Source organism: Nylanderia fulva, unplaced genomic scaffold, assembly GCF_048542155.1.
Source record: "Nylanderia fulva isolate GAGA-0341 unplaced genomic scaffold, ASM4854215v1 Scaffold68, whole genome shotgun sequence".
Classification (NCBI taxonomy): Eukaryota; Metazoa; Arthropoda; class Insecta; order Hymenoptera; family Formicidae; genus Nylanderia; species Nylanderia fulva.
Window position 1 is genome coordinate 230,983 of NW_028190786.1, and position 14,864 is coordinate 245,846.

Here is a 14,864-nt window from a genome sequence, read left to right on the forward strand (position 1 = left end):
GGGCACAAGATATAATGCGGAATAATAATAACTTTTTTCTATCCGTATTATTTAGTAAAACGAATGTACTTTCACCAATCATGGTGAAGTAAATCGGCATAACATGCACTATTGGGCTGTTGAAAATTCACATTGGTTATAAGAGAAGTGGAGCATCAGAGATCTTGGTCTGTTAATGTGTGGTGTGGAATTTTGGGAGAAAAAGTAATTGGGCCTTTTTTATCGATTGCACATTAACAGGAGAAATGTACACAATCTTTGTAACTGAGGAGTTATCGTTATACTGTTGGGAGATGTACCATTAGAAGAAAGGCAGACCATGTGATACCAGCACGACGGATGCCTTGCTTATTATGCACGTATTGCTAGAGATGCTTTAAATCAGAATTACAATGGTCGTTGGATAGGACGCGGAGGTCCAGTACATTGGCCAGCTCGATCTCATGATCTTACACCCCTAGACTATTTCTTATGGGGTTATCTCAAAGATAAAGTTTACATCGATGAACCAACGACTCCAGAAAACATGCAAGAGTACATACAAAATGCTTGTGCAAATATTGAAAGAGACGCACTTTTACGCACACATCTTTTCTACAAAGAATTGTAAAGTGCATTGAGGTAAAAGGGCATTACTTTGAACATTTATTATAATCTAATTGAATTATGTTAATGTCTTTTTATTTCGACTAATAATAATAAAATGTACAGTGGATGCTTATAAAATTGTACAGTACAGTACGGTATTACTTTTTTTTATCAATTTTTACTTTTCAAATATCTGTGAAACATACAGTGCTAAATTAAAAAATGGTTTCTACAAAAGTTGCTTATATTTTTACGAGGAATAAGAATAAAAAATAAAAAATATAGGTTTCCATTTAAAAAAATTAGATTGACCTTTAAATGACCTTAAAAATATTCTCCAAATAAAACATAAATCATGCAATTCGCTTTCCCCCTTAAAACATTTCTTTCTCCAACGCTTCATTTTTGAGATATTTCACATTATCAACTTAAATGGTCCACCCTGTATACCTATATATACATCAACCACGATCGTTTTGATAAAAAAAAGCGTTCATTATATATATATATATATATGTGTGTGTTTTTAACTCATGATTTCTGAGTATTTATTAAAGCAAATATAAATTTAAAAAATTTGTATCATAATGATTTAATAAATATATTTATAATAATATTTATCATAAATATTTTCTGATATTTATGATAAATATTTATGTGATCTATTGAATCTAAAGACTCCAAAACATTTATAAATTATTTATGATAAATATTTATAAAATATTAAAATAATTATTATTAATATTCTACAAATATTTTATAAATATTCTGTGTTGTCTGCGCGCGGGAGATAACATATATATATATATTTTTAAAAATTTTCGAGATTATACAAAAAATTTTTTTATTTAAGTAAAAATTATACAAACTATGTTCAATTAATATATATTATATTAAATGTTATCTTACAAATCTTATTAGATTACGATTAAGATTATTTAAAATTTTTTCACGTGTCAGATGTCAGATGATCTGTTTATTCGTCGCGCATGCGCGAAAAATCCGGAGCGCAATACTACAATTTGGAAGTCCTGCACGTGAATTTGTGTGTTTATTCGTGTTTATTACTTATGATTGTGTTCGAAAGTGGATTTCCTCATGCACAGCTCCGCTCTGCGAACCTTTAAACGGTACGAATTATTTTAATATTTCTCGAAGCGCGTCATGTCATTTTTCGCGTAAATTTTCAGATTAATCAAGCATAACCTCCCAATTTAAACTTGACATTTAACACCTTGTAAATAATAATGATAATAATAATAATGTAATACAATACAAATAATTATAGTAATGAAATATAATGTAATACGAAAAATTATAATTTTTTAAACATTTTCGCAAATATATAATTAATAATATTTTTTATATATAATTAAATTTTTATATGTAATTAATAATATATTTTGTATAAACAATATATAGAAATTTTTATAAATTATATTGCATCATCACATATATAATATTTTCTCTTACCTCTATAGATAATTTTATTAAATTAATATATAGAAATTATGATGTCATAATTTACTCTAATGCAATAATTATATAATAATACCTAAATACATATACATATATTTTTATTACTTTGACAGTCTTTATTTAATCATACATATCCATTTTAGGTTTTATGGACCAAAGTTATTAGATGCTGCATCTGAAGTAAAGATATATTGTAGATATTCGTTATATGTCAGACACAAAGCACACATAGCAATGTTGAATGATCAGAAGTTGGATATTTCTGCGCAAGAGGAAACAGGTTCACTATCCTGGCTGCGTACCGTAGCTCCAGCCTTCCCAGTGAATGGTTCCAAGGTAAAATAAAATTATACACATGACCAAAAAGTGAATCTCTTACTTTAACAAGATTGTTTTCATCGACAGATTACTATAATTCACAAACCGCAAGTGTTTTACACTACTCTGTTGGACAAGTGCAAGCACGCCAAGAAGAGAATCACATTTGCCTCATTGTATTTAGGTATTGGTCCTTTAGAAACTGAGTTGGTAGGTATAATAAGAAAAGCTGATAAGTCTATAGAAAAACTTGTCGAGCTAATCAATTGGAATAAAAGAAATCTGTAATAAAGATTACAGAGAAGATTAAAATTGAGAAGAGCGAGAGAGAGGGAAAAAGATACATATATATAATTAAAATTATTATAATTATTATTAAAATTATATATTATATAAAAAAATTCAGAAAAACTAGGCCAACTAAACAAGCTAAAGTTTGAATGTTAAATGGTTTTAACTTATCATATAGTCTTGGAAAGTATCTATTCTTAAAAGTAAACGTTTTGATTGTACTCAGTCTTTTTCAATACATTAATTTACCTAAATAATATTATATATATTATACATAATTTTTAGCTTTCAAATTTATCAATTTCGCTTTGATCAATTTAGCTTTGATCTTGGAAAACAAAATTTCGTTTCTCGTTCACAGGTAAACGTTATAGAGCAGGCGATAAATACAAGTGATGGCAACGTACAAGTACGGATTCTCCTGGACTACATGAGAGGTTCACGGGGTAAGCAGAACTCTAGAAAGATGCTGGAGCCGTTGCTCAAGGGCAAATACGGCAATCGCTGTAAGGTCTTTCTCTATCACACACCTAAACTACGTGGCGTCATGAAGGCGACAATACCTGACCGCTTTAACGAGCTCATTGGCTTGCAGCACATGAAGTTGTATATAATTGACGACGATTTGATCATTAGTGGGTGGGTTGGCAGTTATATCTCTCAATAATTGGTTAAGAAAGATTTGTTCAAATTTTTCAGTAATAATTTAAGAGAGAATTCACAAGCATACGTCATTTTGACGTTATGACATTATTTTGACGTTTAATGACAAATGTCATTTTGCTACTTGGAAATTGCAAAAAATGGCAAAAAAAATTTTTTCTGTATTTAAGGGATACATAAGATTATTTTTATAAAAATGTATATATATATATATATTTTTTTTTTTTTTTTTTTTTTCAGAGCGAACCTCAGCAACGATTATTTCACAAATCGGCAGGATCGATACTTCGTCATTGCAGATTGCAAAGAGCTTTGTGATTTTTATAATAGCTTGATCGAAAGAGTGATGGAATTTAGCTTTTTGTTACAACCGGATGGTAATACGAATTTGAATCCTGCCGTGAAATGTCATCCTTATAAAGGATCCAGAAAAACTTTTATTCAGGAGGCCGCGTCCAAGATACAAACGCTATTCCAGAATGAAATAGAAAAACGCGCAGATCTAAATAAAAAAGGTAAAAATAAGATATTCTTTTATAAATTTTATGTGCAAAGCAAGAAAAGTATTAAGTTGTATTAATTTGATTAAGTTTATTACTGATTAAGTGAAATAAAGAATAGCATTAGGTTATTCAATTTTTCAATATAATTTTGTAGACGCAGATACGTGGATATTTCCATTGGTACAGATGGGTCAGCTGGACGTCTATCACGACAGTGAGATAACGTTGAAGCTCATACAAACAGCTCCAGTGGGAGCTACACTCAGATTAGCGACAGGCTATTTCAATCTCACCTTCGATTACAGCCGGGCTTTGCTCAGAGATTGTCAAGCAACGTGTCATCTTTTGACAGCGCATCCCACTGCCAATGGTTTTTTCAGTATGTTATCATTAAATTTTTTTATCACATCACTAATATAAATCATTTCAAACTTTGAATTAATTTTGTAAACTACGACTTGTGTAGCACCTTTTTTTACAAGATTATAATTTTTTTTTATCAAAGAATTTATATAAATAATAGTTATAATTATAATATATTATATTATTATAATATATATATATATATATATATATATATATATATATATAATAATTATAACTATTATTTATATGAATTCTTTGATAAAAAAAATTATAATCTTATAATATATATATATATATATATATTAATAATCTTAAAAATTGATTTGGACTTGTGTTATAAAAACAATACAATATTTATTTAATTTAAGGCCTCAACGAGCAAAAAATATGGAGTTACTATATTACAAAATTGTTAAAATTAAAAGTCGAAATTACAATATCAAAAAACATTAATTGATTTACTCAAAGGATAAAATTTTTAAATTACAAAAATTGTCAAGATATTAGACTATAAAATTACATGTTAATAAATTAGCGCGAAAATTATCTACATATTAATAAATCAGCGCGAGACGTTTCGACACTCACTTGTGTCTTTTCAATCGCTTATTTTCAAATAGTTACTGTTGTAATCTGTTAAAAAATTATTTTGTTAAATCTAAGATATATGAATATTAATCACTGGGAGACAGTAGTAATTTATGGTATCTGCTTTTATTGGAATGTCCATGATTTGAATTTTATTTTAATTTGTGATTATCCATATATATATAAAACTTGTTTGTTACAGTTCTTGGTCTTAATGTTGATGATAAACGGACCTGTTAGTTCTGATTTTGTATAATAATATTTGAATCGTCTTAATAGTGTTATGGTGTAACATCTCGTAATATACTCATCGCTTTCTCGATAATTTTATATATATTATATATATATATATATATATATATTCAGAAAGATATTCAATTGAAGAACGATAATAACAATGTAGTATATAAAATTAAATGTGTAAATTGCGATGCATCTGATGGAGGTCAGACCAAATGACAATTTAAAACAAGGGTTAATGAACATCAAAGAAATATGTATTTCTTTTATAAGAAATCAGAACTAACAAGTCTGTTTATCGTTAATATTAAGACCGTAATAAACAAGTTTTATACATATGAATAATCACAAATTAAAATAAAATTCAAATCATAGACATCAAAAGAAAGAATGGACATTCCAATAGAAGCAGGTACCATAGTTTATAATATATATCTTAAATTTAATAAAATAATTTTTTAACAGATTACAACATTAACTATTTGAAAATAAGTGACTGAAGAGACACAAGTGAGTGTCGAAACGTATCGCGCTGATTTATTAATATGTAGATAATTTTCGCGCTAATTTATTAACATGTAATTTTATAGTCCAATATCTCGACAATTTTTGTAATTTAAAAATTTTATCCTTTGAGCAAATCAATTAATGTTTTTTGATATTGTCATTTCGACTTTAATTTTAACAATTTTGTAATATATAGTAACTCTATATTTTTTGCTCGTTGAGGCTTTATATATATATATATATAAATTAAATATTGTATATATTATATATAATTATATTATTATATAATCCTTGCAATTACTTATAATATTTTCTTATCTTCAAGATGCTAAAGGAATTGCCAGAGGAATTCCGGCGGCGTACACCAGAATAGAGGAATCTTTCTATGATTTATGTGAAAAGATGGATCAGCAGAAGAGAATAACGTTATGGGAGTTTATCAAACCGGGATGGACTTATCACGCCAAGGGTCTCTGGTACACTTTGCCTGATCAGCAAAAGCCCTCATTAACTCTCATAGGTTCGCCAAATTTTGGTAAGATAAATTCTAAATCTCAAATATCAATAAAGAATATTGCACCTTTTCTACTGTTACATATTCTTTCGCTAGTTTCCTTAATTTTAATAGATGCTCTAAAATAGAGTTGCAGTGTTTTTTTTATATCATAAATGTTGCTTTTAAATACAAAATTTTATATAAGCGACATCTATTGGCGACATTTATAATATAAAAAAAAACACTGCAACTCTATTTCAGAGTATCTATTATTTATAACAAATAATGAGATGCAATTTAATTCGACTAAAAACTGGCTATTCATTTATTCAAAATAAGTACACACATATTGTCACTGGCGATCAACAATTATTTGTGAAGAATTATTAAAATTTATAATAATAAATGTCGTCAATATTAATAATGAGGGAAAAATCGCAATAAATGATAATAGCCTGTTTGATATTTCAATGTGTTTATAGAATCAGCTGTATATATTGAAAAATAAAGGATAATTTAGGTTACAGATCGGTCAACAGGGACCTTGAGACGCAGATAGCCGTGGTGACGAGGAATGAGAAGTTGCAGGACGCGTTGCACGAGGAACAGGCGCGATTGTTCTCATGTGCTAAGCCCGCTACTAGAAAGACCTTCTCGCAGCGAGACAGAGTACCGCCAGCCTGGGTGTGCGCAGTCGTACTTTTCTTTCGTTATTATTTTTAAAATGAAATTAATGTGCTTGCCTTTAGGGCTCCTGGATCGGTGAGAGATCAAGAGCCTTAGGAAGGCAAATTACGCAAATACTTATTTAATTCTAGCTGTAATATTGTTGCGCAACAAGTAAAAAAAGCCTGCATAGGCTTCTTATGAAGCTCCATTAATTCGTATATTATTTATACAAAATTGTCTACGCAGATTTTTATTCATTTTTATTTATTTGTATCGTCCTCTGGAATTATTGTTTCTATTTGGATTGATCAGAAAGTTTAGCAAAAAATTTAAATTTAAGCTATGAAAATAATTATCTAAGAAAGTGACAAGTATTCTTTTGATTAAAATTATAGCTTAATATTTTGTAGTTTAATTTGTACTTAATTTTGTAATTTAAATTTTTAAAAGAATCCAAACTTTCTGATCAATTAAATATAATTTTGGAAATTCTAAGAGATTATTTCATATAAAAGCTTCATTGTAAATTTTTCTATTAGAAAATGTAATAAAACTGTTATAGAATTTAAAGAGATCTTCAGTTTAAAGATGATCTCTGATAAATGTGATTTTAGAGATGGAATCTTAGAATTCTTTACTATTTAAACTTTCGTATGTATAAGATTCAAAAATTAATCGTCGTCTCGTAAAATGATAGAGTAGCATTTTATTTCGCAAGTTATCTGACAGTGAAATTGAGTGATATAATTATTTTCTCACGGGCTATTCTGTAAGGGATATGATAAAATTTAATATTATTACGATGTCGTCGCTTTTTGCGTAACATCGGATACGCAAAGGCGACTTTAATTCGGATACCATAGTAATAATAATAATAATAATAATAATATAAAGATGATCTGTTAAAACCATTCATGGTTCACAGATCAAGATAATTGCAACGAGATTCGATTGCAATTATCGATGATGACGACGACGATTAATATTGCGACACTTTGTAGATGGAAACCGAGCGCCGAGTACTTTTGTACTCAAAGATTTCCAAGAACGGCAACTGACAGCACGCGGCAATTAACAATTTTTCTGCGATATTTTATTTATCGTCAATTACAAATGTTTCTTCCTTGACGAAAAATTCCACGACCTCCTCTTCTACGTTCTTCGAATCTGAATCCAGCTCGTCGGTGTCGATATCTAAAAAAAAAAAAAAGCGTACATACACGATTAATCTCGAATATTAAGAAAATATTTTATGCATTTTTTGCATAATGCATTTTTATATCTTATATGCATTTCATTATTTTCAGTACAATAATTTTTTAAAAGGCAACATTTGATAGAATATTTTAAAAGGCGCTTAATAATTATTTATAATATTTATACTTACTGCAACGTAATTCAAGACGGCGTTTCTTCTGATTGTTCCATTCTTCGATTCGTTTCGTGCGATATTCTTCGAACGCCTTCATCAATAAACAGCGCTTCTCAATTAATTCCTACAAAATTAATCAGTTGTTAAAATATAATATATTAAAAATTAAAATATATATGTATTTTAACTTGTACAGGATGAAATTTTATATTAGAATTCTTAACTCTAGGACATGTTAACGAAGTATTGTACGAAGAGTATGACATTCTGTATATTTAAATATATAATACATATTATATATATTTATTATTTATATATATATGTATATTATATCTTTTTTTTTTAATGTATCTATTATTTATATTTTTTATTTTTATTATTTATTATATGTATACTAATGTTATTTTGTATTATAAAATATGAAATATAAAATCATCTAAAAACGTGGTGAAACTTTCGAAGAAAAGTTTTTTCTACGCATTTGCAGAAATATTTACAATTATAAATATAAAAAGAAATTGTTTAAAGAACGAGAATAAAAAGGCGGGCGTTTTAAAGAATTACATTAAATGCAATTAATAATGATTATTATTAAATATACCTTTGAAGCGCGCGTTAACCGCATGCGATCTTTGCTCTCGAATTGCGCCGAATATTTTTTCAGATTCTTTTTGATCTCTTTGATCTGTTCTGCGGTGAGCAAAGTCGGTGGTCGCGGCCGCCAGAGCAATTGGTTGAACGCATTTAGGTTGACTCTCTTTAAAATGCGACCCTGGAACGTCCATATCCAGTAACCATTGTCAACGCTGGTCTTCCAATTGGACACTGCTGTGACGACATATCTGAAATTAATTACAATGAGAGAATTGATAAAGTCAATTTCTTAATATATAGAGTAGATGAATATTCAAATTAAAACGCTTAAATATATATAAAAAAATAAAATAAAAAGAAATTGTATTATAATTTAATAAATTTATATTATTTTATAATTTAATATAAAATGATATTAGCATATAATAATAAAAACAATAAAAAATATTATGAATAATAAATACATTAAAATAAAATAAAATAAGAAATTATATTTCCATTAAAGTTATTAGTTTTTTTTTATATACTGTGTAATTTTGATGCGTCTTTGAATTTACCTGCCAGTAGGATCCCACTCCACGTCCGATGTTTGATAATGATCAGTGGAATTCATGATGGTAAAATCATTGGTGTCGATGAATTCCAGAGCACCAGCCATTGTTGTCAGACCAGCAAGGACAATAAACTGACCCGATGGCGACCAAAATAGGTGATTGCAAGCTTTTTTCTCTAATCTCTCTGGAAGGAACATCAAAGGAGCGATTTATTATAAATAATAAACTTCAACTAATGATTTATTATAAATATTGAACTTATAAACTGATGATTTATTATAAATATTAAACTTAACCTGATGATTTATTATAAATATTGAACTTAAACTGATTAAACAAACACTTGGCAATTTGCAAGTTGTTAATTTAATATATAATAGAATCGAAAAGAATTGAAGGAAATATATAATGAAATTATTATACATTCTCACTTACTGAGAAGAGCGGGCTGGTGACCGTATCTAACTTCGTAAAAGCTGACATTCACACTGGGAATTTCTCCATGGATGATGGCAAACTTGCTGCCGACCGGTTCCCAGGCAAAAGCATGAATTGGCTCCTTTATTTCTACGCTGTCTACGGGAATCTGTTTCTCTCTCATGTGGAAAATCTCGAAGTTATACGACATACCCTGAAACGCGAAATAAATAGAATAAGTTTGGATAACATTAATTTATTATCACACGCAGAAGCTGTTTCTTAAAATATAAAATTATTCTTTATTTCTAATAATTATTTTACAAAATATAAATATCGAATTCGAAGTTCTTGCTAAAGTATGTATATTAAAATTAAAAACTATTCGAACCACTACAACTCAACTCACCGTGTACTTTTGCTCCGTCTTTTCCTTGCGCTTAGCAAAGCGATCTACTTTTACACACAAATAATCGCCAGATTTTTGCCAAAAGATCTTGCAGTCGGCCACGTTAAATAGGTTTTTATTTCGTATTTCATTGCGGCTGAAAATCGAAGTCATTTAATGAAAAATCACACTCTTGTTTTAATAGATAACTAATTCAAGACAAAACTTACTTGGGAATTTCTAATAGAGTCACCCTAGCCGGGACGTCCTTGTCCTCTGGAACCCAATAAGCGAGAACGTTGTCTGTTGGGGACCAACTGAAATCTCTGATCCCGGGTATTTTGATACTCTTTTTATCCAGGAGACCAAATGACTGAAAAAACATGACGATATCAGCAATAATTAATAAATTCAACACAACAAAAGCAAGAATCAGTGTTAAAAACAATGTAAACTCTATTCAAGAGATTGTATATAATATATAATATAAATATAAAATATATAATATATAATATAATAATATATAGTATATAATAATAATAAATATTATATAATATATATTATATAATATAGATTAGATTATATTCGTTTATTGTTTATCCCCCAAAGAGGGATTTACAAGGTGTTTTTATATATATCTATATTATATATATATATATATATATATATATATATATATATATATATATAATATAGGTATGAGATATGTAATATATGAAATGTGTGTAATGTGAAAAAAAATACTCACTGGGGTCTCGTAAACGCTAAGGACATCTTCTCCCATGCGCGCTAAATATTTATCATCGTGCGACCAGCGGAAGATGGGCCAGACGGAGGATCCGTCAGGGAAGAAGGATCGTTTCTCTTGACCCGACAAAATATCCCAGATCACCAGCCGCTTCTGATCCTGGCCAAGATCGGTGCGCGGGGTGTAAGTGACCAGATAACGCTCACAGGGTGAAAAATCGATGCACTCGACGCCTCGCTGGCTAAATCTCGCCTGCTGAGTGAATTGTGGTCCGCCCCAAAGCGCAACTCCCAGCTTGTGGAACGTCGCTAGGTATGTGCCCAGTTGCGACCATTTTACATATGTCTCTGTCCAGCGCTGAAAAGAAAAAAATAAATTTAATCTTGATTTATGAATCCATTAAAGTCCATAATTTCATAGTTTGGTAGCTAAAAAGAATCGTGATATATTTTTAAAAATAACACACTAAAAGAAAAATACATATATATATATATCAGGACTTACTTATTATCTCTCTATATATATATATACATGTATATATATATATATATTTCATTTTATGAACAAGATCACTTACATTGCGTTCTTCAAGTAAAGTAGGCTCTGGTGCTGAGTTCTGCCAGATTTGCACCGACACACCCGCCCCGTTGCCACAGAGAACGCAAAACTGATCGTAAGCATCCGGTTCAAGCAGATGATAGTGCAAGTCGCTGGCAGATTTGAAGGGCTGAGCTTTCGGCGGCTCCCAGTTCTCGGGTATATCCTCAAATTTCTTGAAGTCCGTGAAAAGATTGACCTTGAACGTGTGTGATTTGTCGATCTTGTAATTGTTGGTGGATTTTACCGCTGTGAGAGCGTTCAGATGATTGTTGTATTCCAGAAAAATATACCTGTCAAGAGAGAAAAAACATAATGATAATATATTTTCGTACAATATTAAAAAAAGTAGCTTCTCCACAATTTGCTCAGTTTTAAACTCTCACCCTTTAGTCTTGCCATCACTCTCATTCATCGGATAGTACTGGTTGACAATTGTACCAAATTTTCCTAGCACCTTGTTGATGACGGACTGGAGCTTCTCCAATTTATCAGGTTCCACTCGAGGTACATTGTCCACAACAATCACGGATTCTACCCCATCTGTCTCCGAAGGCTTCTGCTTCAGGATATCACCAAGCAGTTCTACAAGTTTAAGATACATTAATATTGATACAATAATTCATCGCTATTTATTATCTATTCTGTAGCAAAGTCACCAAAATTATTTAGCTTAAAAATTCAGTGAAACATTTCAATATGTTAAATTCCCTGAATTTGAGAACTAAAGGAGGAAGTAAGATATATCTTATAAGCAAAATTTACTGCATTATTTTACATTTTTGCTAAGCTGTTCCTTTTTTCATAAAAAAAATTATATCTTCAATCTATATATCTTATCGATATCTGCTAAATAAATGATTCATAATTTTATGAAAGATTAATCACAATTTTTTTTTAGAAAGAGGGTGATTCTATCTTAAAAAATTTTCTATCGCACATGCTTTCTTTTTTTAAAAGAAGGGAAATTCTTGCATAGGTCCCCTGAACTCTCGGGAAAGGATCAAATCTAGGCTGTAATCATAAGTTCTTTTTTACAATACCTCTAATTCAAGAAAATCATTCACATTTGAAGATATATTTTTAATTTTATTTTCTATTTATTTCTAATTTTCTCAAAAATTCATGTTTTTTATCAATTTTTTATTAATAAAAAAATTACGATATCTCCAATCTGTACGATATCTGATAAATAAATTATTCACAAGATTTTTTTACAAATTCAAGAAAATTATTTGTATTCGGATCTACATAATTTTATATCTGTTTTCAAATTATTTCCAATTTTCCTCCAAATTTTTTCACGTTTATAGGTTAAGTTATATCGAGAAGCAGCTTGGGTGAAAATCGGCTATTATATCCTCGTCATGCGACATTCGGGACAATTTCAAAATTAATCGCGCCTCGAATCGGAACGAGCGCAGGGAACGCTTCTCTGGCGATCCGATCGCACGTGCTGCGTACGCGAGACTCGCCATGCGGCGACAAGTGCGGCTGACAAACGCGGACGTGTCACTGTCACGGAGCAATTTGACGCGCGGTGAGGCGAACTGGGACTCACCCTCGTCGGTGATATCGTCGACGAAGCCCTCGGGATCGCTAAAGTTCGGCTCCTCATCGTCGTTCATCAGATCGTCGTTGCCTTTGGCGGTTTCCTCGTTCTGTGCCGCTTTCTCCGCTTGAGTTTTCTTCGCCATCTTGGAAACCTCTGAACTCTCTGAGTCCGAGCGCACAATTGCACTCGTACTCGTCCGCGATACGACCGTAAAGGTTGTTTTACAACAGCGCGCTGTCAATTGACAGTTGACAGTTGGACCGACCAATCAGAGCGAGGCGACTTGTCAGCTGATTAGTCAATTGACAGGTGACAGTTGCGACTCGACCAATCGGCTGACAGATGTTTTGCTCTGATTGGTTGGTCCAACTGACAGCTGTCAATTGACAACGGGGCACTTCTAATCTGTTGTGAAATGACCTTTAAGGTTGCTTATGGATTTGTAGTCCTTGTATTGAGTAAGAAATATTATATTTAAACAGTTTTGTATATGTAAATGAAAAAAAGAGTAATTTTTATTACTTATAAGAAAATAATTAGAGATTTCCGTATAAATGGGCGATTCTCTGCGACGAGAGGTAAACGTGTGTGAAAGATGAAAAGGTTATATTACAGTTTTCTCAGAGTTTTTGTGCTATTTCTCTTGTATAATACTTATTATTCATAACTGAAAACGATGATATAATATATTTTATAATTTTTTATTAAAAATATGATTTAGTAAATTTTAATATTTTCCACTTTTTATCTTTCATAATTTATTTATTTTATTATAATATTGTTTTCAGGTTCTGCGAGTCTTTAAACAACTTCATAGAACAAGATTAAAAACATTTGCAAATGATGATCATGCATTGCAAAGTAAGTTGTACTTTGTTATTATATTACATAATAAATGCATTTTCAAAAAAAGTAATACTTTACTGTTTTTTAGTTGTAAGAGAACAGATAAACAATGAATACAGAAAATATAAAAATGTTACAAACCAAGCAACAATTAAAGAGGTACATATACATGTTTAATTTTATAAATAGGATATAATATATATTTTATTAGTATAAAATTTTATAGGAAGATTAAGCATATTATACAGATGCAGTCTTATATACATGATAAGTCTAAATAAATGCGTAACATTTTAAAGAATAATAATTCTTTACAAGATTCTTTAAAAGGGTCTTAAGAAATCTAAAAATATATATATATATATAAGTATAAAAGTTTTGAAGAAATGAGTTACGAATCAAACGCAGAAATTAGATGGCAACAAACTGTTTTAAAATCTTTTCTATCTGATTTAAACAGAAATTAATGTTTAAGTCTTTTTTAACTATCTTCAACAGATCAATTGATAAAAAATTTATGCATTTTGAGCCTCATCCTTGTTTTATGTATTCGTAAAGTCCTCAATGAAAAAATTTTATATTTTTATTGTTTTAGTTGAACAAGTTTGCACAGGAAGTTGAACATGAGGTGCGAACGACTGTTATTCAGGTAGTCGAAACGACACCTGGAAGAGTAGGTATGTCATAATTGATACATTATAAAAATAATAGAATATTGCATTATTTAATTAATAAGTGATATGCATTTCAGCCCTGCGACTCACCCCAGATGTTTTAGTAGACAATGTACCATATAAGGAGCAAAAAAATAACAGTTCAAAAAAAGAAAAAACTCAAAGTTGCGAAAAGTGTACGACATCCAAGAATACGAAACAATGATTTCTTAAGGCAATTGAAAATTAAAGTTTATTAAAAATAATTTACAATTATATGTATAGATTATATTATTATATTTATAGAATTGTAACATTTATTAATACTGTGTATTTTTATGTATATACTTCATGAATATAAGTGTACAGAAATGAAATATTATAAGTTTTCATTGGATTTAATTAAATGACGCATTTTTTTACCTCACATAT

At 29.8% G+C, this 14,864-nt stretch overlaps 3 protein-coding genes across 4 annotated transcripts; 2 read left to right on the top strand and 1 right to left on the bottom strand.

Annotated features, from left to right (window-relative positions):
* The first annotated feature begins 1,567 nt into the window (after nt 1–1,567).
* On the top strand, nt 1,568–7,828 carry PGS1 (Phosphatidylglycerophosphate synthase 1). Its single transcript, XM_085488331.1, has 8 exons — nt 1,568–1,718; nt 2,211–2,403; nt 2,473–2,595; nt 3,038–3,315; nt 3,580–3,854; nt 3,997–4,221; nt 5,869–6,078; nt 6,560–7,828. Exons 1-8 carry the CDS (start codon nt 1,687–1,689, stop codon nt 6,760–6,762), a joined length of 1,539 nt encoding a protein of 512 aa, XP_085344457.1. The 5' UTR covers nt 1,568–1,686; the 3' UTR covers nt 6,763–7,828.
* On the bottom strand, nt 6,498–13,131 carry eIF3b (eukaryotic translation initiation factor 3 subunit B). The gene is made up of 11 exons (XM_029306448.2): nt 12,940–13,131; nt 11,765–11,963; nt 11,359–11,671; nt 10,782–11,138; nt 10,264–10,406; nt 10,055–10,190; nt 9,664–9,859; nt 9,232–9,412; nt 8,682–8,922; nt 8,096–8,204; nt 6,498–7,902 (listed from the first exon to the last, which is right to left on the bottom strand). The coding sequence occupies exons 1-11, from the start codon at nt 13,073–13,075 to the stop codon at nt 7,802–7,804; spliced, it is 2,112 nt and encodes a 703-aa protein (XP_029162281.1). The 5' UTR covers nt 13,076–13,131; the 3' UTR covers nt 6,498–7,801.
* LOC114933914 (complex III assembly factor LYRM7) lies at nt 12,845–14,839 on the top strand. Of its 2 annotated transcripts, none has more exons than XM_029306499.2 (5): nt 12,845–13,511; nt 13,722–13,794; nt 13,868–13,938; nt 14,375–14,456; nt 14,516–14,839. In XM_029306499.2, exons 1-5 carry the CDS (start codon nt 13,488–13,490, stop codon nt 14,656–14,658), a joined length of 393 nt encoding a protein of 130 aa, XP_029162332.1. In that variant the 5' UTR covers nt 12,845–13,487; the 3' UTR covers nt 14,659–14,839. The 2 variants fall into 2 exon arrangements, with proteins under 2 accessions (XP_029162332.1, XP_029162338.1); XM_029306505.2 differs by having other exon boundaries at nt 12,865–13,511; nt 14,531–14,839.
* Nucleotides 14,840–14,864: the final 25 nt, after the last annotated feature.

Bases quoted from the DNA above. Each gene is read 5' to 3' on its own strand.
- PGS1 (XM_085488331.1), top strand. From the start codon at position 1,687: ATGCACAGCTCCGCTCTGCGAACCTTTAAACG. The intron at 2,596-3,037 runs GTAGGTATAATA...TCTCGTTCACAG, and splicing joins GTCCTTTAGAAACTGAGTTG to GTAAACGTTATAGAGCAGGC. The intron at 4,222-5,868 runs GTATGTTATCAT...CTTATCTTCAAG, and splicing joins CACTGCCAATGGTTTTTTCA to ATGCTAAAGGAATTGCCAGA.
- eIF3b (XM_029306448.2), bottom strand. From the start codon at position 13,075: ATGGCGAAGAAAACTCAAGCGGAGAAAGCGGCACAGAACGAGGAAACC. The intron at 11,672-11,764 runs GTGAGAGTTTAA...CTCTCTTGACAG, and splicing joins AGTGATGGCAAGACTAAAGG to GTATATTTTTCTGGAATACA. The intron at 7,903-8,095 runs GTAAGTATAAAT...TTTTTTTTTTAG, and splicing joins CCGTCTTGAATTACGTTGCA to ATATCGACACCGACGAGCTG.
- LOC114933914 (XM_029306499.2), top strand. From the start codon at position 13,488: ATGGGCGATTCTCTGCGACGAGAG. The intron at 13,512-13,721 runs GTAAACGTGTGT...TATTGTTTTCAG, and splicing joins GCGATTCTCTGCGACGAGAG to GTTCTGCGAGTCTTTAAACA. The intron at 13,939-14,374 runs GTACATATACAT...TTATTGTTTTAG, and splicing joins ACCAAGCAACAATTAAAGAG to TTGAACAAGTTTGCACAGGA.